General features: G+C 48.5%; 1 protein-coding gene across 1 annotated transcript in view; it reads left to right on the plus strand.

Annotated features, from left to right (window-relative positions):
* Positions 1-2468: 2468 nt before the first annotated feature.
* PPP1R3F (protein phosphatase 1 regulatory subunit 3F) overlaps positions 2469-25196 on the plus strand; it is a 36499-nt gene continuing 13771 nt past the window's right edge. Inside the window, exons 1-4 of the mRNA XM_056850414.1 lie at positions 2469-2558; positions 10519-10653; positions 11588-11731; positions 12605-13521. Coding sequence (XP_056706392.1) covers positions 2469-2558; positions 10519-10653; positions 11588-11731; positions 12605-13521 — 1286 coding nt within the window. The remainder of the gene's footprint in view (positions 2559-10518; positions 10654-11587; positions 11732-12604; positions 13522-25196) is intronic.

The raw sequence follows: 25196 nt of genomic DNA on the forward strand, positions 1-25196 counted from the left end.
CTGCTTTTTTGACTTTAGAAAAACAAAAACCTCTAGGGGATTTATCGCATGAAGTTGCGTGTAATGTGTAGGTGGTCCCAAATCGATCATGGCTTCTACGAGACATGGAACCTCGGCCCGTTTTTGAAGGGAGGTCGATCCGGTAAACCTCCTTATCTCTGGAATCAATACTCCATTCCGTTAGTAGTCGTCAGCACTTGGTTTGCCAAGATCTCTCTCCTAGAACACTCAGTTTTAGCTCACATAACCTGCCTTGAAGTTCCGTGATGGTAGACAGGCAGGGTATAAATGCTGGAAACAAATATTTTTATTCACTTCATTTATACCCTTCCTTTCTCCCCATGTGGACCCAAAGCAGACGACATGATTCTCCTCTCCTCCATTTTCTCCTCGCAACAACAACCCCATGAGGTTGAGAAGAGTAGGAGTCCAGTAGCACCTTAAAGACTAACCAAAGTTCCGGCAGGGTATGAATTTTCGTGAGCCACAGCTGTTGGTCACGAAAATTCATACCCTGACGGAACTTTTGTTAGTCTTTAAGGTGCCACTGGACTCCTACTCTTTTCTACTGCTAGTGAAAGACTAACACGGCTACCCATTGTGATCTATCCCCCTGAGGTAGGGTAGGCTGAGAGTGTGTGACTGGCCCAAGGTGGAGATTCGACCGGCAGAGTGGAGATTCGAACCTGGGTCTCCCAGATCCTAGCCTGCCATTCTAACCACTACCTCACACTGGCACTCTCCACTAATAAAGAGAGTGATATCTCCAGATGGAAAGGCAACATTTCTAGAGGTATTCCTAGAGACTTTCCAGAGCCAGTGTTGTGCGGCCATTTGTGCACGGGAGGTTTCGCCTTGGATTTGCCTCTCTCTAGGTGGCACATTTCCCCCCATCTGACTTCTCAAAACTCTACATGGGGGCTTATTTTTTAGTTTTGAGAATTTGGATGGGGGAAATGTGCATCTAGAGAGCGGCAAATCCAAGGCAAAACCTCCCGGGCACAAATGGCATGTGTGACCTTTCTGTTGAGGTTCTCCTGGTATGAGCCCTCAAGAGACAGTTACATTTATCCTAATGGGGGCTTTTCCCTAGTGGCAACCCCAGTCCTTTGGAATGGGCCACCTAGAGAAATGTGGGGAGAACCATCTCTGGTGATTATGGTGTGGTGGGGGGCGGTTCATAAAGTGGAATAGTTTAAAACGCTTTTGGAAACTAACTTGCTATGTTGATTTCCTGATGATCTATTGTTGTTAACGATAAGAAGAAGAAGTTGGTTTTCATATGCTGACTTTCTCTACCACTTAAGGAAGAATCAAACTGGCTTACAATCACCTTCCCTTCCCCTCCCCACAACAGACACCCTGTGAGGTAGGTGAGGTTGGGGAGTGTGACTAGCCCAAGGTCACCCAGCTGGCTTCATGTGGAGGAGTGGGGAAACCAACCCGGTTCACCAGATTAGCCTCCGCCACTCATGTGGAGGGGTGGGGAATCAAACCCGGTTCTCCACATCAGACTCCACCGCTCCAAACCACCGCTCTTAACCACTACACCACGCTGGCTCTAATATAATCTGTCTATATGAAACCGCTTTGACTATACAGCAGATAAGTGGTATTGAAATATTTTTTAAAAAAAATAAATACTCTTCATTATTCAATTGCTGGCTGATTTTTGTTACCCACCTCGAACCTACGGAAGTGGGCTATAAACCTCAACCAGTAAACAATCCATGCAGACCTTTGTCTAGCCAGATGGAAATATGCATCTGGTAAATAAATGAGATTAATAGATTGGGACACAAACAGCTACCTGCATGGAGCCGTGCAACTTTTTTGGAAAGATATGTAAAATGAACATGATGGCGCATGTTAAAATGTCTGCTGTGCATGAAAACCGCATGTGTGAGCATGCATGAACATATAGATAAGGGAGCCTACAATCTGCCACATCCAGAAGCTAAGGGTTTGTTGGTTCCACATAGCTTATCCCTGAACGTCCCTTATCTCGCTCTGTGTGAGCACAAACTGATTGCTCTCAAACATGAACACACATGAAGCTGCCTTCTACTGAGTCAGACCCTTGGTCCATCAAAATCAGTATTGGCTACTCAAACCAGCAGCGGCTCTCCGGGGTCTCTGGTAGAGGTCTTTCGTATCACCGACCTGCCTAGTCCCTTTAACTGGAGATGCCGAGGATTGAACCTGGGACCTTCTGCGTGCCAAGCAGATGCTCTACCACTGAGCCACAGCCCCTCCCCCATTAAACATTAATGTTTAATCCTTTGGCATTCACAAGGCCAGGTGACACCAGAAAGCATATGTGATGTCCAGAAGGGCCTGTTTCTAAGGCCCAATCCAAGGCAGAACCATAATTGTAGAGTTATCCTGGACCAGCTAAAAACAGAGCGATTAACCTCTTCCTCCTGCGCCCATCCCCATTTTCCTCAGCCCCCAATTAATAGTGGAGCATGAGACACCCCAGCCCCCTCACCTCAGGGTGTTTTGGTGGCCTCATCCTGCTGACCCCGTCTCCCACGGCTGGTCCGATCACTCGGCAGGTATCGTAGACCGCAGAAGCACTCTGAGCGACCACACCTGAGCCCACCTCGTTTTATCAGTGTGGCCGTTTACGTCATCCTCTGGGCCCCGCCCTAGACGTAGGGCACTGTTCCCCTAAGAGAAAGGTGGGGAAGGTTTTTTGGGAGAGGGGGTACATCTGTGATCCTTCAGCTTTCCGTTCTCTCTCGTTGGGGCTATTTCTCGTATACTGTCTTGTTACTGAAGACACTCAAACGGGTAATAAATACTTGAGGTAAGCGAACCTTTACCCCTGACATACTTTCACTAGCTCTTGTTGTTGTTTTTCTCTTTCTCTTACCAAAAGTCCCGCCTGAGAAAGTGAAATCGTCCTCTGAGCACTGCAGAATACAAGCTGGTGTGGCAATCGTGCAGGAAGACCCTAGTCATCTTTAGTAGCGGGACTTGTCTTCTGACCCTCAGAGGAATCCGTGTCCATGTGGACCTTGAAGAGAGAGAGAGAGAGAGAGATCTATTCAGAGGAGATCTATCCATGTCCATGTGGACCTTGAAGAGAGAGAGAGAGAGAGATCTATTCAGAGGAGATCTATTCTATGAAGGGTAAATCGCCATCATTATTTCAAAAACAGCCAAGGGTATTCTGACACCAGGAAGACGAATCTGACGAATCGGACAAAGGGGGTTCTCATCCCCGAACACTTATGCAGGAATAAAAACTGGTTAGTCTTTAAGGTGCCATTAGACACTGGCTTTTGAAAGTCCCTTGATGGGGTCGCCGTAAGTCGGTTGAGGCTTGACAGCATGTACATACGTAGACGCCGGCTTATGTTTGCTGTAACACACTAACACAGCTACCTCTCTGGAATCAGAAGTCTACACATATATTATGGTGCTAGGTAACCATGCCGTTGAAGAAAAATCCAGAAAACAAAATCCATGTCATACCTTTTATTTAGACCAAACAAAATGGAACAACACGGTATGCAAGCGTTCAAGTTCTCCAGAGTTCTTTGGCAGGCTGGGCGATTAAAACACACAGACACACACACAGGGAGATCATGATTTTAGATCATGCTTTTAAGGCCTTCAGATCATGATTTTAAGGCCTTTTGTCTGCTCCTGTTTGGAGATTTAGGATGCAGCGAGGGACCCTGGGCAGAGTAGTATCTGGCACCCTTTTCTTGAGGGGAAGATGTTGAGAACAAGGATAGCCTTCATAATGAATATAAAAACCAGTGCTTAACTAAGTGCCTCTCAAATACCAGATGCAACACCCTGGTCCCTAAAAAGGCGGAAAACACAGGAGAAATGTGGTAATCTTTAGATTAAGAATATTGGAGATTAATTTTATTTGATGGAGTCAATGGGAGGCAACCTAGGTAACATTACCTAGGCACCACAAACTTTCCAGAGGGTTTTTTTCCCCTTGCACTTGAAACATCCTTCTCTTTATGGGCCAAATTCAGGTAATTTGAAATGAAATAGAGGTTTCAGGTAGCCATGTCGGTCCAAAATAAAATCCAGAAATGTTTATACTGGTATCGCTTTTCAAAGTCGTCATGAAATCAGAAAGGGGCTGTGCCTCAGTGGTAGAGCATCTCCTCGGCATGTAGAAAGTCCCAGGTTCAATCCCCGGCATCTCCAGTTAAAAAGGACCAGGTCATAGGTGATGTGAAAGACCTCTGCCTGAGAGCCTGGAGAGCTGCTACCGGTCTCAGTAGATAACACTGACTTTGATTGACTCATGGTCTGGGTCAGTATAAGGGAGCTTCACATGTGCTAAGGCTACAATATACATTTGTTTGCCACAAGACTCTTCTTTTTGCAGCTGCAGCTGAAACAAAGTAGCCTATCTTTCTGGAATTTGCCATCCTATCAAGATATTTTGGAGCTCACTTTTCTTTTCTCCACGAAAAGGTAGATTAGCAAATGAATTAGTGGAGGTATATTAGCATGCTCAGAGGAGAGGCACTAAAATAATTTCAGCACACAAACACTGGAAAAGGCCCCCATGGAACTTTCTTCACCATAAGGAGAACCCTCCATGGAAAGCCTAATAATTTCCAGCTCCTACAATAAGTATCCAAATTTGGAACAATGACTACCTAAAGGTTTCCTGATAACAGTCATAGAACAAATAGGAGAACTGTAAAGACTAATATGTTTTTATTCTAGCATTAGCTTTGGCGGACTAGAACCCACCTGATCAGATATGTGCAGTGACTCATCTCTAAGAAGAGATATATCTGTATGTATTTATATATCCATATCTGTAATGGTTATGCACAAAATAAACTGTAATGTCAAAGGGCCATGAAATTCTGGCAGAACAGGATGAGACATAATTAAGTACAATTCAAATATAATCAAGAAAATTACAGAGAACCCGTAATCTGCCTTGAGTTTCAGTGAGAGAAGTGAACTATAAATAAAGTAAATAATAATAACCACAATAACAGGTGGTAATAATCTTGCAATCTTTTTATAGAGGTTTATCTGTAGACTCGCCCCCATTGTTGTTATATTTTGTCACATTTTTATTTCTGTCTGGGGTAATTAAATTTAGTTTTGTTTTCAAAATTCATCTTGCAATCCCATTTCGTTGTATTATACTGTGGTTTTTAGTGTGCATGAATGAATGGGCAGCTCATGTGTATGAATGAATGTCTGGCGGAGCCAAATTAAATCTGTTATTTGGTGTGTAGAGCCAGTACGTAGATTCATACGGTTGCCAGCTCCGGGTAGGGAAATCCCTGGAGGTTTTTGGAGCGGAGGTGGGGTTTGGGGAGGGGAGGGATTTCAATGCCATAGAGTCCCCAATTGCCAAAGCAGTCATTTTTGCCAAGGGAACTGATCTCTATCGGCTGGAGATGTAATAGCAGGAGATCTCCAGCTAGTACCTGGAGGTTACAACAATATATATAGATATATATGTGTGTGTGTGTGTGTGTGTGTGTGTGTGTGTGTGTGTATATATATATATCAGATCCTGTATCAATACAATAGGTTACATATAAGCATTAGTACACCAATCAGTGAAAATATATCTCCTAAACTAACAAGTTTAACCCATAATACAGGTAAGTATTACAAATATATCCAATCTCTGTATGTTCATTCCAATATTATTCCAATGTTCATTCCAATATTGTATCTGTGTCTATTTGGTTGTAACTATATTATACACAGAAGTGTCTATTTTTTGCTAAGTACCTGGAGATTGGCAACCCTATAGATTTGTGAGCGTAGGGGTCCCCAATCTTGTTCAGGCTGCAGGCACCTTTTGGATTCTGACCCGGCATGGTGGGTGTAGCTACAGAATAGCTCCTATGCTATGAGCCAGCGTGGTGTAGTGGTTAAGAGCGGTGGTTTGGAGTGGTGGACTCTGATCTGGAGAACTGGGTTTGATTATCTCAGCCCCACCTACCTCACAGGGTGTCTGTTCTGGGGAGGGGAAGGGAAGGTGATTGTAAGCCGGTTTGATTCTTCCTTAAGTGATAAAGTCAGCATATAAAAACCAACTCTTCTTCTTCTTATGAAAAGCCGCAAAATGATTGCCACAGCTTAATGTCAGTAACACAGTGCAGATCCTTGCGCTGTGGTGGCAACAACTTTTAAAAATCTGCACGGCCAAACAAATCTCCAATGGCCAATCAGAAACCCCACCTGGCACCACCCTCCTTCGAAAAATACTTGGTGGGTGCTGGGAAAAGTGGCGACGGGCACCATGATGCCCACAGGCACCACATTGGGGACCCCAGCTTAGACGTTCTAGGTTACAATTGGTGCATAATGTGTAGGGTTGCCAACCTCCAGATACTAGCTGGGGAATCTGCTAACCACTGATCTCCAGCTGGTAGAGATCAGTTCACCTCCTGCCGGTGGCGAAGAGGGACCTGGCAACCCTGGTAATGCGAGAGGCGTGTCCCACTTAATTAGACAGCTTCTGACATGAAAGAAGCCATAAAAGATAGAAAATTAGATACGTACGGGGAATCGCTGAAGCTCTCTGTCGCAGCAGATAGTACACCAGAGTATATTTTGAAAATGTAATGTGGCCCCTGATAATTTTAAAAAAATGAAATTATGTTCTTATGTTCTTAAATTAATTGATTTTTTCCCTTTGTAAAACCAGCAAAAACCACCACAAAAAAACACACACACACACACACACACACACAAGGAAACAACAACCCATGAATACATTTAATCATGTACTTTGAATGTACTTTAAACCTATGGTGGATAGTTAATCCATATCTGTACCATTGTAAGCAGGGTTATATCCTAAATTCCATCGAAGTCAATGGGGTTAAAACGGCCTAACTCCGTTTAGGATGGTACCCCATATGTGCATATAGCTATTGCATAATGCATTTGTGCTTAATCCTGGAATGTAAATATCACATGTACCTTTGGGTAATACTGGTCAACCTTATTTAGAAATTGAATCGATAACTTTGGGACTACGTCGCGGTTTCTGAAAAGCTGCAAAAACGTTGGCTGTCCTGTTATGTAACAATATAAATGCTTTGTGAGAACTAGCAGTGTATGACATCAGAGTTTTAAAAAGTGATAGCAGGACCACGTGTGTTTGGGAGTTTAATATCTCAAAACATTTTTTAGTTGGGACTCCACCAGATGCTCATTTATTTCATTTTCTCCCCAAAACAGCTTATGTCATTTTCAATGCCTTTGTCTTATCTTCACAACAACCCTATGAGGTAGGTCAGACTGAGAATGCGTGAACTGGCACAAACAAATCTCCAATGGCCAACAAATCGCCCAGCAAGCTTCTGTGGGGATTCGAACCTGGGTCTCCCAGATTCTAGTCCAACACTCTAACCAATACTCCACACCGGGTCACTAAGACCTTCTTTCCCCCTTTCTAAAATGAAGGCTTTCTGGGATTCAGGTAGGCATGGAAGCTGCACAATCTCAGCTAGAAACCCTCGCCACATATCCCAGATCTGCATCATTTGGATTATAATCATCATCATTCATGTGCCTGGTTGGCAACATGGTATCTGGTTGCAGCCAGGGTGGTGTAGTGGTTAAGAACGGTGGTTTGGAGTGGTGGACTCTGATGTAGAGAACCGGGTTTGATTCCCCACTCCTCCACATGAGCGGAGGACTCTAATCTGGTGAACTGTATTTGTTAGATTTAGATGAAGGTGGAGTGAAAATTGGAGGGAGGAACTTTAATAATTTGAGATATGCTGATGACACTACATTATTGGCAGAAAATAGTGAAGATTTGAAAAGACTACTGCTGAAAGTTAAAAGAGAAAGTGCCAAAGCAGGACTACAGCTGAACATCTAGAAAACAAAAGTAATGACTACAGGGGAATTACACAACTTTTAAGGTTGACAATGAGGAAATTGAAATTGGTCAAGACTTTCTATTCCTTGGCTCCACCATCAACCAAAAGGGAGACTGCAGCCAAGAAACCAGAAGGAGGTTGAGATTGGGAAGGGCAGCCATGAAGGAGCTAGGAAAGATTTTGGAGTGTCAGGATGTGTCACTGGCCACCAAGATCAGGTTAATTCACGCCATCATATTCCCTATTACTATGTATGGGTGTGAAAGCTGGACAGTGAAGAAAGTTGATAAGAAGAAAATAGATGCCTTTGAAATGTGGTGTTGGAGGAGAGTGTGACGGATACCCTGGACTGCCAAAAAAACCCATCAGTGGGTTATAGATAAAATCAAGCCTGAACTGACCCTAGAAGCTGAAATGACCAAACTGAGGCTATCATATTTTGGTCACATCATGAGACGACAAGAGTCACTGGAAAAGACAGTCGTGCTAGGAAAAATTGAGGGCAGCAGGAAAAGAGGAAGACCTAACAAGAGATTGATTGACTCAATAAAGGAAGCCACAGCCCTCAATTTGCAAGAACTGAGCAAGGCTGTCAAAGACAGGACATTTTGGAGGACTTTCATTCATAGGGTCGCCATGAGTCAGAAGCGACTTGATGGCACTTAACACACACACATGAAGGTGACCTTGGGCTAGTCACACACTCAGTCTCACCTACCACAGGGTGTCTGTTGTGGGGAGAGGAACGGAAGGAGATTGTAAGCCGATATGATTCTTCCTTAAGTGATAAAGTCGGCATATAAAAACCAACTCTTCTTCTCTGGTTCCCAGCTGTGCGGGACTGCGAAATTCCTGGCAATTTGGGGGTGGAGGGTGAGAACCTCAAGAGAGTATAATGCTGTAGAGGCCACCCCCCCCACCAGCAGCTATTTTCTCCAGTGGAAAAATTATTTGGCATCTGGAGATTGGCTGAAATTCTGGGACACCTCCAGGCCCCTCCTGGAGGTTGGCAACCCTGTTGTGGGTATGCATGGCAGTTCACACAGTAGCATTAGCACGAAAGACGAGATCTCTGTCCTGATGAGCTTGCAATCCAAATTTAGAGGGGGGGAGAGAGAAGGAGACAAGGAGGGCTGAACGTGTTTGGTGCACGGATCCATGTGATGTAGCGGTTGGGTTAAAGGTAAAGGTCCCCTGTGCAAGCACCGGGTCATTCCTGACCCATGGGGTGACATCACATCCCGACGTTTCCAAGGCAGACTTTGTTTGAGGGGGGGTTTGCCAGTGCCTTCCCCAGTCATCTTCCCTTTACCCCCAGCAAGCTAGGTACTCATTTCACCGACCTCGGAGGGATGGAAGGCTGAGTCAACCTTGAGCTGGCAACCTGAAAGCGACTTCTGTCGGGATCGAACTCAGGTCGTGAGCAGAGCTTTTGACTGTAGTACTGCAGCTTAACACTCTGTGCCACGGGGCTCTAGTGGTTGGGTTAGGGACTGGGATATCCAGATTCACTTCCTTGCTCTGTTACGGAAGCATGTTGGGTGACCATGTGCTGGTCATGCACTCTCAGCCTAACCCACCTCACAGGGTTGTTATGAGGATGAAATGAAGAAGAGGAATAAAGATGTGTGTGTTAGGTGGGGAGGGGGTGACGTCGGGAGTCTGTCGTTGCAAAGAGTCGCCTGATGCTCTGTTGTGGTTGTTGCACCAGTTTTGTGTGTGTGTGTGTGTGTGTGTGTGTGCATTTCCCTCAAGGGGAAAAGGACCAGAGAAAGACCCAGGCTTGGAAAGAGTCACCTGATGCTGTTGCCCCATTTATGTGTCCAGGCTTGTAAAGAGTTGTGGGATGCTCTATGCTGGTTGTCGCTCTGTGATGGTTGTTCATGTGTGTGTGTTTCCCCAAAGAGAAAAAGGACTGAAGAAAGACCCAGGCGTGTGGTTGTTGCCCGAGTTTTGTGCATGTGTTTGTGTTCCCCCCAAGGGGAAAAGGACTGGAGAAATGTCTGGGCTTGCAAAAACTCGCTCCAGTTCCCCACAAGGAGAAAAAGGACCAGACAAACACAGGGGCTTGCAGAGTCTCTTGATGTTGTGCTTGTCGCCCCCAGTCCATGCACGCAAAGTAACTGCATTAGTTGATTATTATAGGCACTGGATGAAGGAATCCAGCAAGGTGTTTTGTGTGTGTGTGTATCTGTGTGTGCCTCCACACCCCAGGAGAAAAGAGACCAGAGAAACACTGGAGCTTGCAAAGGGTCACCTGATGTTGTCCTTGTCACCCCCAGTCCATGCATGCATGCAAAGGGACTGCATTAGTTTATTGTCATTGGCACTGGTTGCCCTTGTCGCCCCCAGCCCATGCACGCAAAGGGCCTGCTTTAGTGGATTGTCCCAGGCACTGGATGCAGGGATCCAGCGAGGTGTGTGTGTTGTGTGCGTGCAAGTTTCTGTGTCTTTCCTCCCCCCCCCTCCAGGAGAAAAAAGGACCAGAGAAACACCAGGGCTTGCAAAGAGCCTCCCCACGTTGCCCTTGTCGCCCCCAGCCCATGCTTGCAAAGGGCCTGCATCAGTTGACTGTCATAGGAACTGGATGCAGGGATCCAGCGAGGTGTGTGTGTTGTGTGCGTGCAAGTTTCTGTGTCTTTCCTCCCCCCTCCAGGAGAAAAAAGGACCAGAGAAACACCAGGGCTTGCAAAGAGTGGCCCTGACGTTGCCCTTGTCGCCCCCAGCCCATGCTTGCAAAGGGCCTGCATCAGTTGACTGTCATAGGAACTGGATGCAGGGATCCAGCGAGGTGTGTGTGTTGTGTGCGTGTATGTTTCTGTGTCTTTCCTCCCCCCTCCAGGAGAAAAAAGGACCAGAGAAACACCAGGGCTTGCAAAGAGTGGCCTGACGTTGTCCTTGTCGCCCCCAGCCCATGCTTGCAAAGGGCCTGCATCAGTTGACTGTCATAGGAACTGGATGCAGGGATCCAGCGAGGTGTGTGTGTTGTGTGCGTGTATGTATCTGTGTGTATCTTTCCTCCCCGCCGAGGGGGAAAGGGACCTGCAAAGGGCCTCCCCACGTTGCCCTTGTCGCCCCCAGCCCATGCACGCAAAGGGCCTGCATCAGTGGATTGTCACAGGCACTGGATGCAGGGATCCAGCGAGCTGTGTGTGTTGTGTGCGTGTATGTATCTGTGTGTATCTTTCCTCCTTGCCGAGGGGGAAAGGGACCTGCAAAGAGCCTCCCCACGTTGCCCTTGTCGCCCCCAGCCCATGCACGCAAAGGGCCTGCATCAGTGGATTGTCACAGGCACTAAATGCAGGGATCCAGCGAGGTGTGTGTGTTGTGTGCGTGTATGTATCTGTGTGTATCTTTCCTCCCCGCCGAGGGGGAAAGGGACCTGCAAAGAGCCTCCCGACGTTGCCCTTGTCGCCCCCAGCCCATGCACTCAAAGGGCCTGCATCTGTTGATTGTCATAGGCACTGAATGAAGGGATCCAGCGAGGTGTGTGTGTTGTGTGCGTGTAAGTTTCTGTGTCTTTCCTCCCCCCTCCAGGAGAAAAAAGGACCAGAGAAACACCAGGACTTGCAAAGAGTGGCCTGACGTTGTCCTTGTCGCCCCCAGCCCATGCACGCAAAGGGCCTGCATCAGTGGATTGTCACAGGCACTGGATGCAGGGATCCAGCGAGGTGTGTGTGTTGTGTGCATGCAAGTTTCTGTGTCTTTCCTCCCCCCCCCCCCAGGAGAAAAAAGGACCAGAGAAACACCAGGGCTTGCAAAGAGCCTCCCCACGTTGTCCTCCGTTGTCCTTGTCGCCCCCAGCCCATGCTTGCAAAGGGCCTGCATCAGTTGACTGTCATAGGAACTGGATGCAGGGATCCAGCGAGGTGTGTGTGTATCTGTGTGTATCTTTCCTCCCCACCGAGGGGGAAAGGGACCTGCAAAGAGCCTCCCCACGTTGCCCTTGTCGCCCCCAGCCCATGCACGCAAAGGGCCTGCATCAGTTGATTGTTACAGGCACTGGATGCAGGGATCCAGCGAGGTGTGTGTGTTGTGTGCGTGTATGTATCTGTGTGTATCTTTCCTCCCCGCCGAGGGGGAAAGGGACCTGCAAAGGGCCTCCCCACGTTGCCCTTGTCGCCCCCAGCCCATGCTTGCAAAGGGCCTGCATCAGTTAATTGTCACAGGCACTGGATGCAGGGATCCAGCGAGGTGTGTGTGTGTGTGTGCGTGTATGTATCTGTGTGTATCTTTCCTCCCCGCCGAGGGGGAAAGGGACCTGCAAAGAGCCTCCCCACGTTGCCCTTGTCGCCCCCAGCCCATGCACGCAAAGGGCCTGCATCAGTTGATTGTTACAGGCACTGGATGCAGGGATCCAGCGAGCTGTGCGTGTGTGTGTGTCTCTGTGTGTGTGTCCCAGGGGAAAAGGGACCAGAGCAAGGCCTGGGCCCTCCTCTCTCTCTCTCCCCCCCCCCCCCCTGCAGCCTGGGAAGCTCTCCCCTTCCACCCGCCCGGCTCGCTCCACCCCCCTCCCCACGGCTCGCTCCACCCCCCACATCCACCCGGCTAAGCGGCGGCGGTGCTCTCCTCCGCCCCCCCCCCCACCAAAGCACCAGCAGGAGGAGGAGGAGGAGGAGGCCGGGCCCGAGGAGGAAGGCAAGCGCCGCCGCCCGCCAGCCAGCCCTCCCTCCCTCTCAGCCGCCATGGCCTCCTCCTCCTCCCCGCCGCCGCCGGCCCCGTCCTCGCCCCCCGCCCCGGAGGAGGAGGAGGAGGAGGAAGAGGAGCCGCCCCCGTCGCGGGCCTTGGTCCCCCGCTCCTCCCCGGTGCCCCGGCCCCAGCCCCCGCCCGACCCCGGCGGCTCCTGGGACGAGGAGAGCGCCGAGGCCCCGCCGCCGCTCACCAGGCCGCGCTCCCGGCATGCCCCGCGGGGTGGCCAAGGGCCGCCCTCCCAGAATGCCCCGGGGCAACCAGAGTCGTGCTCCCCTGAGGCGGCGGCGGCGGGGCCTTCCCAGCATGCCCCGGGGCGGCACGTGCTCTTCGCCGACGCCCTGGGCCTGCCCCTGGCCCGCTGGCGGCGCTACCAGCCCTGGCCGCCCCCCTCGCCCGAGTCGCCCCCCGAGGTGGCCCTGGCCGCCCCGACGCCCCCCGGGCCGGTCCCGTACCTGCTGCCCTCCTTCGTGTTGGCCCCGGCGGGGCAAGGGGAGGCCGAGAGGCTGGAGCGGCTGCGGCGGGCCAAGGTGGAGCTGGAGGAGGTGCTGCCCCCCGAGCCCGGGGGCCCGCGGGCACTGCGGGGCACCGTGCGGGTGCTCAACGTCTCCTACCGCAAGGCGGTCCACGTGCGGGCCAGCCGGGACCGGTGGAAGAGCCACCGGGACTACCCGGCCCTCTACGTCCCCGGGGGCTCGCCGGACGGGGGGCTGACCGACCGCTTCGCCTTCCGCCTGGACTTTGGCGAGGAGGAGGAGGAGGACGACGAGGAGGAGGAGGAAGGGGGAGCCCGGCTGGATTTCGTGGTGCGCTACCAGACGGACGAGGGCGTCTACTGGGCCAACAACCAGGGCCGGAATTACAGCGTGGTGCTCAAGGGGGCCGCGCCACCCCTGGGTCAACCCAAGAGGCTGGGCAGAGAAGGGGCACTGCGCCGGCTCAAGAGCTGTATGAGGCCTATCAAAATCAGGTAACGTCTCATGGCACCTCTGCCCTGCTGCCTGCCCATGACGCATCCATCAGCTCCCTTGCCCTGATCCAAGACATTTCCATCCATGCTCCCCACATTCCTAATTCCTGCGTTGGAATCAACTCGGCTCCCAAAGGGGGCGGTTTGGGTTTTGCATGACCCAAGGAACTTAATTGCTGGTTAATCGGTGTCGTTTTTTTCCCATCTGGGAAAGAAAAAGTGTGGCTTATTGATTTAAGGGCTCAGGTGAGCTTGGTTCATATTACTGCATGCCGACCACCCTGTTGGCTCTCTGAACTGCTTTCGATGGCTCCCCTTTTCCCCTGCTCTTCTTTGTCTAGGTTATACCAGCGGTGATCCTCCAGAACGTGCAGATGGGTGCCAGAAGCGGTGTAGGCCTACTCTTTCCCACCAAGGGCATTTTCACAGGCAACATCAAGACTTGGTCTAGACATCACGCAAAACCATGGTTTGAAGCTGGTTTCTTGACTATGGTTTAGTATGACTTAACAAATGCGGACTTTCTAATTTGTTCCCGAGCGCTGTCCTTGAACAAAGATGCTGTTCCAGAGCAAAAGTAATGAAGGCAGATTGGTTGAGGCAAGCCAAGATTTCGATGACCGTCTGCAAGCCACATCTTGTTTTCACAAAGTAACCATGGTTTGCCATGGTTTCCACAAACTAACCACGGTTAACCATGGTTTTGCTTTATGTCTGAACCAAGCCTAGAAGTAGAGCTATATCATGCGCGTGTGTGAATGCTGTTAAAGTAAGATCAAAAGAGGACTAATTTTTTAAGCGAGCATGTGTTCTAATCAACGCTGTTTTTACAACAAGGTTGTAGAAAATCAAAAGCGCTTTCGGCAACGTCCTAGAGTTTTGGCAAAAGAAAAGCAGCGGCTGTGCATATTCTGGTGTTCTCGGCAGCAAGCACGTCAGGTGCGGACAACGCGCAAGCTTGCTTTTAAACCCCCGTGCATTCCTTTCTGGGAAGTCTTGATCAGGCCACACAGTTCTTCAGGCCTGTCAGTGAGGTGGAAACTTGTGTCTGGACTGTACTGCTTCATTTGCAAAGTGAGGGCTCACATCATCCAATTCTCCTCCAGACAAAACAAACTGGTTCCCTCCACACAGAAGCAATATGTCCAAGAGCTGGCTTCCAGAGAAATCTCCCCAGCTCTATAAGCGCTAGCATTGCTGACAGACTGGAGCACCCAATGCCCTGCCCCTTTAACAGAAGCTTAACAGGATGTTATTTACCAGGTGATGTTATTTACCTCCCTGAAAACCTTCAGCTGCCTGTTTCCACACCTGAAGTCTCGGTGAAAGGGGGAGAAATTTTTTTCCCACCAGGTTTTTGGCAACCCTGATAAGCAGGGATTTTTTTTCCTAAATAAGGAGGAGCATATGGGAGCCCCCGACTGCAGTCTGAAGGAGTAGAGCTCAGACACAAATGAAAATTAAACAGTCAAACACATGGCGATGACATCCACAACTTGGGGGCAGCCCAAGACATTTGGCACCCTCCCCCATAATAAACGGTATAAATAATACCGTTAAACCAAATAATTGACAGTTGAGCATGGGGTGAATCTCTTAGTCAAATAGCAGTAATGGAGCTGGTGGCGTAGTGGTTAAGAGTGGTGGTTTGGAGTGGCAGACTCTAATCTGGAGAACCGGGTTTGATTCCCCCCTCCTCCCCATGAGCGGTGGAGGCTAACCTGGTGAACCGGGTTGGTTTCTCCACTCCTACACGTGAAGCCAGCTGGGTGACCCTGGGCTAGTCACAGTTCTCTTAGAGCTCTCTCAGCCCCACCGACCTCACAGGGTGTCTGTTGTGAAGAGGGGAAGGGAAGGTGATTGTAAGCCACTTTGATTCTTCCTTAAGTGGTAGAGAAAGTTGTCATATAAAAACCAGCTCTTCTTCTTTGGAGAAGCGGCATAGAAATGTTCTGAATAAATCAACGCATCACCTGTGGCAGGCCTGCCTAGTTGATAGGGCAAGTTCTAGTCATCTGTTGTAGAGACAGTAGGGTGGACTTTTTTGGTCCAGCGAGGAGGGAGCAAGACACCTCTGGTATGAAGCTCCAAAATGATCCCCTTGACCTGATGTGAGATGTGCTTCTGTATAAGGGCTTACCTGTGACCAAGGCAATAGGAGCCAGGAAATGCGTGTGACTGGAGAAGAAGAACGTGACGTTTTGTCGCAACCGACTCATGGTGACCCCAACCACGGGGTGTTGAAGCTGCCTTATACTGAATCAGACCCTTGGTCCACCAAAGTCAGTATTGTCTACTCAGACTGGCTGCGGCTCTCCAGGGTCTCAGGCAGAGGTCTTTCACCTCACCTACTTGTCTGGTCCTTTTAACTGGAGATGCCAGGGATTGAATCTGGGACCTTCTGCATGCCAATCAGATGCTCTACCATTGAGCCACAGCCCACAGTTCTAAGCAAGAGGGATTTTTCCCATTTCCTTCCTCCACGTAGCATCCTTAGAGGGTCTCCCACCCAAGCACCGACCATGGCCTGATCCTGCTTTGCTCCCAAATCCTGATGACCTCGGGCCAGACTGGGCTATTAAGGTTGCTGTGGCTGGAGAGCTTCCTATAAAAGGTGGATGACTAGAGAAAGGAGACTTGAGTGGTTCCACAGTCAGAGGAAGTTTTGGAAGAAAAAGAACTGGGAAATTCCAAGGCGCCTTGACTTGGATGGCCCAGGCTACCCCGATCTTGTTGGATCTCAGAAGCTAAGCAGGGTGGGCACTGGTGAGTACTTGGATGGGAGACCCACCAAAGAAAGTCCAGGGTCGCTACACAGAGGCAGGCAATGGCAAACCGCCTCTGTTAGTCTCTTGCTTTGAAGAAGAAGGGTTGGTTTGTATATGCCAACTTTCTACCACTGAAGAAAGAATCACATGAACACATGAAGCTGCTATATACTGAATCAGACCCTTGGTCCATCAAAGTCAGTATTGTCTATTCAGACCGGCGGCGGCTCTCCAGGGTCTCAGGTGGAGGTCTTTCACATCATCTACTTGCCTAGTCCCTTAACTGAACCAAACTAGCTTACAATCACCTTCCCTTCCCCTCCCCACAACAAACACCCTGTGAGGTAGGTGGGGCTGAGAGAGTGTGACTTGCCCAAGGTCACCTAGCTGACTTCATGTGGAGGAGTGGGGAAACAAACCCGGTTCTCCAGATCAGAGTCCACCGCTCCAAACTATTGCTCTTAACCACTACACCATGCTGTCTCCCTGAGAAGAACAAGAGAAAGCCTACTTTCTCTACCTTTTAAGGAGAATCAAACCAGCTTATACTCTTCCTCTCCCCACAAGAGACACCTTGTGAGGTAGGTGAGGCAGAGAGTGTTCGGAGAGCTGGCTTATTGTGTAGAAGTGAGGAATCAGACCCTGTTCTCCAGAGTCCACTGCTCTTAACCACCACACCACGCTGGCTCTGGGGTCGCCATAGGTTCGCTGCGACTTGACAGCATTTTCCACCACCACAAAGTTCCAAGGTTCCTTCCTTCCCTTACGCAGTCCTACCAACACTGTAGCCGCTGCACAAAACCTTAAGAGTTTTTTCTCCCTATAGAAATGTTAATACATGTTAAGAGCTGGAGCGGCCCGATGAAATTTGGTCTGTCGCGTTTGCACCGGATGCTAAGTTTCAGTTGCCTGTTGCTTTCCCCTAGTTATGCCTGGGGAAGCTCAACCGGTTGTTTTCTTGCTTGCCGTGACAGAGTTTAAGATCCCCTGGGTTATCTCTTCGTTAAAGTTAATTAATAATATCCTACCTCGTGGGATTCTTGTAGAGTACGAGGGAGGTATGGAATTACTGTCCTGGGCCTTAAAATAGGACAAGATATCCTTTGCCAAGTTTTGTGAACTGTCCAAGCAGTTAGACATCTGTACATACCAAGCCTTTGTCTTTTAGGGTTGCTGTCTTTGGCTTAGGAAATTCCTGGAGATTTGGGGGTGGTGTCTTGGAAGGCTTTAAGAGGGGAGTTGACATGTTCATGGAGGAGAGGGTTATTCATGGCTATTAGTAAAAATGGGTGCTAGTCATGATGCATACCTATTCTCTCCAGGATCAGAGGAGCAGGCCTAATATATTAGGTGCATTGGAGCACAGGCAAGATAATGCTGCTGCAGTCGTCTTGCTTGTGGGCTTCCTGGAGGCACCTGGTTGGCCACTGTGCGAACAGACTGCTGGACTTGATGAGCCTTGGTCTGATCCAGCTTTTCTTATGTTCTTGTGATGCATACTTATTCTCTCCAGTATCAGAGGAGTATGCCTATCATATTAGGTGCTGTGGAATGCAGGCAGGACAATGCTGCTGCAGTCGTCTAGCTTGTGGGCTTCCTAGAGGCACCTGAGGTCTGATTCAGTATAAGGCAACTTCATGTGTTCATGTGAGGAGCCTACCTTACAAGGTTTTAGCAAGGAGAGTTCTGGACACTCTAAAGCACAATAAGTGCGGAAAAGATTCGAGTCCAGTAGCACCTTAAAGGCCAACAAGTGTTCCAGTGTATACCTTGTTGAAAGTCGCTCACTTCTTCCGATACCAGCGGGAATGGAAATCCCTCAGTACTTGTGTCTGACAAAGGGGGCTTTGACTCGGATGCTTATACCCTGGAAATCTTGTTGTTCTTCAAGGCGCTGCTGGACTCGAACCTTGCTCTTCTCCTGCAGACTAACACGGCTACCCACCCAAAACTATAAACGCTGAGTATTGCTGTTAAATATTTAAAATGGGTGGACTGTCCCGCTGTTTTAAAGCACTCTGGTTCTGACTGTGCCATGGCTGTTTATGTAAAAAGGCTGGGGGAAACCAAGGGGCGGGCCAGAAAGAGAAGAAGGAGCATGAAAACACACTTTTTATAATTCTAAAGTCCATCGTCATTTAGGAGAAGGGAAGATCGGGACCTATTGTTTTTGTGACAATATTTGAAACGAGGTTTTAAAAATGCATGTGTGGAGGAGGGAGCTAGAACCAACCCCCCCCCCCCAAAAAAAACTCCGGCAACCATTTTCTGTGCCAGCCCCTGGTGGCAGCGATGCTTCTTTGTGGTCTCTTGACTTTACGGATGGTGGTGTTAAAAACGAGTAGATGGTATCTTGGTAACTTCCCTCTCGGCAGAAATCCCCACCCACCTTTCACGTGCAGAGTCAGTGGCGACCTTTGTAACTTGCTTTGTCAGGTGGTTGTGTTTTTTTTTTACAGCTTGTGGGGGAAGAGGTGGGGCCATATCGATCCTGAGTCTGTTCTGGTTTGGATGGGGGTGAAGACAGAGGCCCTGTGCAGCCCTACGGCCAAATTCCAGTCCAGTAGCACCTTAGAGACCCCCATGATTTTGGGGGTATGAGCTTTCGAGAGTCAAAACTCCCTTTATGAGAATGAAGATCCATCAGCCCTTACATCCTTCTGTATTTGGAACGGTGGACTCTGATCTGGAGAACCAGGTTTGATTCCCCATGCCTCCACATCAGCGGCAGAGGCTAATCTGGTGTCCTGGGTTTGTTTCCCTGCTCCTACACATGAAGCCAGCTGAGTGACCTTGGGCAAGTCACAGCTCTTAGAGCTCTCTCAGCCCCACCTACCTCACAGGGTGTCGGTTGTGGGGAGGGGAAGGGAAGGTGATTGTAAGCCGGTTTGAGCCACCCTTAAGTGGTAGAGAAAGTCGGCATATGAAAACCAACTCTTCTTCTATTCTTTGGAACACCCTTCTAACCTGGATGTAAAGGCTGATGGATCTTCATTCTCATTCGTATGTGAGAAAGGGAGCTTTGACTCTCGGAAGCTTATACCCCCAAAATTTTGTTGGTTTTGTGAGGTGCTACTGGGCTCGAATCTAACTTTTCTACTTCAGACCAACCCTCTGAAACTGCAGTTGTAAGGTCACTTTCCTGGGAATAAACCCCGTTAAATACACCTGAGTAGGATTCTGGGTTGACTTGCTGAGGGTGGCACTGGTAGAGTTTTAGCAGCAGACATAGCAATTTCTTAATCCTACAAATGGACCTTGAACTTGTTTGGAGGTTCCGGCAGGGGGAGCGCAGCTGCCATACATCCTTGACCGAAGGACAGTACACTCCTATCTGGGATGGTCGTCCTCTTCCACCAAACGTGCAGCTTTGGGAGGGATGCACATGGAGCGGTGAGGGAGGTAGAGGACACCTGCCTAGCCAGCCGGATCAGCTGAATCAACCCTGGCGATCAGTGGAGTGGCAGATGTCGCAGCCAGATCGCCCTCACATCCTTGAAATAATCCATGAAATAAACCCAGCTTTGCTTTGCAATTGCCTTATTTTTCAGTATAGTTTTAGAAATCAGAATTTTTTAAGGAGGGGGATGTTGCACACATGTGCCAGGATTTGGAAAATGTGGGTGAGAGGAAGAAAAGAGGGTGCAGGTGATGTTGCAGGCGCTAGCCAGTAGACACCTGCCCCAGATATCTTTTCCCACTGCAAACTGAACTACGTTGAAATCTCACCAAACCAGCTCCTGACCCCCCCCCCCCGGTCTTCTTCCAAAGCTTGCCCTAAGACTGACACCCCTTTGAGGGCACTTTCAGACAACCTCTGCTACCCTGGAAACATTTTCTCTGTCTTCATCCACAGACCCTTTGTCTGTACTGTGTTGTAACGCAGTACCTTCATAGAATCATAGTTGGAAGGGGCCACCAGGGTCATCTGGAAGGGACGACCAGGGTCATCTAGCCCAATCCCCTGCACAATTCTGGAAATTCCAAACTACCTCTCCCCCAATTCAGCTAAATTGTAATACATTTGCCAGGTGTCTCGAGGAGTCACTCACATGAACACATGAAGCTGCTTTATACTGAATCAGACCCTTGGTCCATCAAAGTCAGTATTGTCTACTCAGACCGGCAGCGGCTCTCCAGGGTCTCAGGCAGATGTCTTTCACATCACCTACTTGCCTAGTCCCTTTAACTGGAGATGCCGGGGATTGAACCTGGAACCTTCTGCATGCCAAGCAGATGCTCTACTACTGAGCCACAGCCCCCTCCTCTTGTATGTGTCTCGGGAGGATCTCTGATCTTCTGTTGTTGATTCCGGTTTGGAAGGTGGTGGGAAGATTCAGGTGGGATTATTTTTTGTGCCATCTGCCGTCGTCATGGCCTCCTGGTGAAACCTGAACCCCTCCCAACTCCTGACAAGCTGATTATAACTTCTGTGCATGAAGGCTTTCAGTGGCTTTGAGGTGTGTGTGTCTGCATGTTAATAATTTGTGTGTGTGTGTGTGTGTAGGGCTGTCAAGTCGCTTCTGACTCATGATGACCCTATGAATCAATGTCCTCCAAAACGTCCTATCTTTAACAGCCTTGCTCAGGTCTTGCAAATTGCGGGCTGGGGCTTCCTTTATTGAGTCAATCCATTTCTTGTTGGGTCTTCCACTTTTCCTGCTGCCTTCCACTTTTCCCGGCATGATTGTCTTTTCCAGTGACTCATGTCTTCTCATAATGTGACCAAAGTACGACAGCCTCAGTTTAGTCATTTTAGCTTCTAGGGTCAGTTCAGGCTTGATTTGATCTATAACCCACTGATTTGATTTTTTTGGCAATCCACGGTATCCCCAACACCATTATAATTCTTATCAAAAACAATAATTCCTAATAAATCTCAGAACTCTTCAGTCATTAGAGGTGCTAACTAGCTTAACGAAACTAGGAAGATTACCAGTTACTGCCGTTCTGAACGGTCTCTGTATTCTTTATCACGTTTGAGTTTTACATAATTACATCTCACCAATTACTTTCTGCCCTTTGACTCTGCTGTTTATAATTTTTTTCTTCATAACCCTGTCTATGGATAGCCCCGACTTGCCCAATCTCTTCAGATCTCAGAAGTTAAGCAGCGTCGGCCCTGGTTAATACTTGGATGGGAGACCACCAAGGTAGTCTAATGTTTGTTACACAGAGGCAGGTAATGGCAAACCACCTCTGTTCATCTCTTGTCTTGTCCTGGATGGTCCAGGCCAGGCTGGTTTACCAAACCTGGGAAGCAATCAGGGTTGACCTTGGTTCCCACTTGGTATTGTGGAACTCAGGCAGGAGAAGGCTGCTGCAGTCATCTTGCTTGTGGGCTTCCTAGAGGTACCTGGTTGGCCACTGTGTGAGCAGACTGCTGGACTTGCTGGGCCTTGGTCTGATCCAGCAGGGGTTTCCTTATGTTCTTATGGAGGATGGAGCTATCCATGGCTATTAGTCCAAATGGATACTAGTCATGATGCATGGCTGTTCTCTCCAGGATCAGAGGAGCAAGCCTATTATATTAGGTGTTGTGGAATGCAGACAGGATAATGCCGCTGCAATGGTCTTGTTTGTGGGCTTCCTAGAGGCACCTGGTTGGCCACTGTGTGAACAGACTGCTGGACTTGGTCTGACCCAGCATGGCCATTCTTATGTTCTTACGTGTCTAAGGAGAGCAGAGTTCTCTTAGAGCTCTTTCAGCCCCATCTACCTCACAAGGTGGCTGTTGTGTGGAGGGGAAGGGAAGGCGATTGTAAGCCGATTTGAGTCTCCCTTAAGTGGTAGAGAAAGTCAGCATATAAAAAAAACAACTCTTCTTCTTGGGCACAGAGGTGGCTGCCGCTGCCAGGCATCAGATGAGGGTGAAAAGGAAAACTTGTGTAGCATCAGATGCCAAGCTGGTTTGCTGCTCCTTGGTGCAATGATAAAAGTAAATTGTTTTATTTTAGCATAAAGTGCAAATAACCACCACTAGGTTATCGAATGGTGGATAATCAAAACAGCACCGAGGCTTCTTGAGATGACCGGCCCTTTAAAATTTCCTCATTTCCTTCTCCTTATTTCCTTCCTTTTCTCCTTCGCCAGCTGTGGCGGAACAGGCCTGGCTCAGTTTCTCAGGCCCTATTCCACTCCTGCCCTCTCCTAGGGATTCTCAACCTCCCCTGGAAAGGGGTTGCCTCTTTCTCCTTTCGGGTAACCGCTGCCACCACCTGACCATTGTAGGACTTGCCCATTGGGGTGGGGTGGGGGTCAGGATCCCCCCCCCCCAAGCGTCCCTCTCAAACCCTGAGGCCTTGCCTCGGCGTCTCCTGCCTACCCCACTTCTGGGCACCACGGAGACAAGACACTGCCTGGGGTTGCCACTGGAGAAATAGCTGCTTGCCTTCCTCCCTCCTAGGGCCCCCCTGTTTTCCAATAGCGTGTTCCAAGCTGGTGGAGGACTATGTGGTACAGAGAAACTATGGTCAGCATTCAAGGTTTAAAAGTATTTATTAAAAGTAACACATTCCCAAGCATACTTTTAACACAGCGACAGATTGAGCATGGGATTCAAAAGAACTGGGAGAAACGCAATTCCTCTGTCCCTCTCTCTATACATGCCCCACCAGATGTTGGCATATAGGACAGGCTCTTAAGCTTAGGGTACTGTAAGGCTCTATCTAGATTCCATTACCTAGAAGTCTTCATCAGCGCCTGGGGCCAGCACGTTGTCAAAAAGTGGCTGCCTCCTCCAGGCCTCAGATGAGCTCTGTCTTCCCTGAGTATCCCAGCCAAAAAAAGGGCTCTCTGCTCACTCTCAGCAGTTTTAATCCTTTTCTGTCTCCACCCACTGACTAGGTCAATCTGGGTCAAAGAAGTTTTTCCTGGAACCTCCAGAAACTTTCTTCCTGGAGCCCCTTCTTGCATTTTAAAACCTCCAAGTCTCTGATACCTGCTTGGAGGAGTGGGCGGGGGGGGGGGGAAGAGGCTTTACCCACTTCTTTGTCTCCTGATACCTCCATCTGCATTTCTAAGAAGGTGGCTCAGGTTGGGTCAGGAATCGTTTGCCATGCCTGCCGCCTCCTGCCTTCCCAAGGAAAAAAAATGGTTAGAAGTTTCCCTGTAAACCTCAAGGGAGAAGAAGCCCATTTCTTCACACCAGCATTCATTAGTCAATGGTGAATGATCTGTTCTCATTGCGGACAGGGTAGGCTGGCAGAGCTGCTTTTTACTTTGCAGCTACCCAAAGCAACTGCCTGTTTTTTTAAAAAAAATTATGATTCATGATTGCTGTTTTGTAACCCTGTTAATCACAGTCGCAAACAATAAAAATTAAAAGTAATGACCCAGTGACTTTGGCTGATTGCAAAGTGAGAAACAGTACTTAGCGCCCCCACCCACCCCCAGCTGATAATTTATAATTGTTGAGAAGAATAAAAAGTAATCAGTTTGGCTAAAAACAAAAGAACAAAAGAGAAATTATCGGGGGAAATGCCACAGTTAAATGCCATGCGGAACTCCGGTTTCAATACTGCTTCCGACTAGTTGCCGAAGACCAGTCCTTCAGTACTGTTAAGGATATCTCCCTTGAAATTTAGCCGTGCTTAAAAAAAATATTAGTTCAGTAAAGCCATATTTGGTGCCTCTCAGTCTGTGGAACTAAGATGGCATTGGTTCTCGGCTAAGATTTTACCGTGGGCTGCCTGTGAGAGTCAGCCTTCTTGTTTAAGAAATGTAATACGTGAGTCATAAATGCATGGATCTCTGCTGCGAGAATTGCCATGACCTCCGAAACTCCAGAAACGTGCCTTCAGGATGGGGGATGTTGCTGCACAGAGCTCTCCGACTTCCATATGTATGTGTCGCTTTGTTTACGTGCGTGGATTCTACCTGAAGTTACACCTGTAGAGGCCAGTACCCAAAATCCTTCATTGGCCATTGGGACTTGTGAGGTCTTTGCTTCCAAAACCACTCTAGGGTGCAGCTGGATGCCTCGGTAGGATTGCCAGCTTCGGGTTGGGAACACATGAACTCATGAAGCTGCCTTATTCTGAATCAGGCTCTTGGTCCATCAAAGCCAGTATTGTCTACTCTGACTGGCAGCGGCTCTTCAGGGTCTCAGGCAGTGGTCTTTCATATCACCTCCCTTTAACTGGAGATGCCGGGGATTGAACCTGCGACCTTCTGCATGCCAAGCAGATTCTCTACCACTGAGCCACAGCACCTCCCCTAAATACCTGGAGATTTTGGGGGCGGGGCCTGAGGTTTTTCTGGGAGGAAGTTATTACTCATATCAATTCCATATTAGAATATTTGTTTACTTTTGAGGATGCTTGTGCACTTTTAAACAGTCTGCCCGTCTCTTGGAGGCTAACCGGATGGCCAGTGGAAAGGGACCCTCTGGGCCCTTACTATATCCAAAAGACGTATTACAGCACTGGAGAGATAAATGCCCACCTCCTGTAAAATCAATGGATTGAGGACCTTACGACTTTATCAGTATTGGGGAACGCGTGACATGTAGATGACAATTGCACATGGAATTATTGTTAGATATTTGAAACTTTTTTATAGGAACTTATGTGTAGATCTGCGACCACTGTTATATTTTTGGTTATACTATATATTATATTATATTATATTATATTATATTATATTATATTATATTATATTATATTATATTATATTATATTATATTATATTATATTATATTATATATGTGTGTGTGTATTTGGTTTTACTTTATTTATATGGTCCCCCCATACTTAGGAGCAGTCTTACACGCCTCTGGTTCTAGAAAAGCTCATCGATTATGCAGCAGAGAAAGGGCAAAAATCTGCCTTACACATCATTGAATTTTCAAGACGTAAGGGAGGGCATTACTTTCCAGCCGCTCTTAAGCTTTACCGAACGAAAACA

The sequence above is a fragment of the Euleptes europaea genome, chromosome 1 (assembly GCF_029931775.1).
Source record: "Euleptes europaea isolate rEulEur1 chromosome 1, rEulEur1.hap1, whole genome shotgun sequence".
NCBI lineage: Eukaryota > Metazoa > Chordata > Lepidosauria > Squamata > Sphaerodactylidae > Euleptes > Euleptes europaea.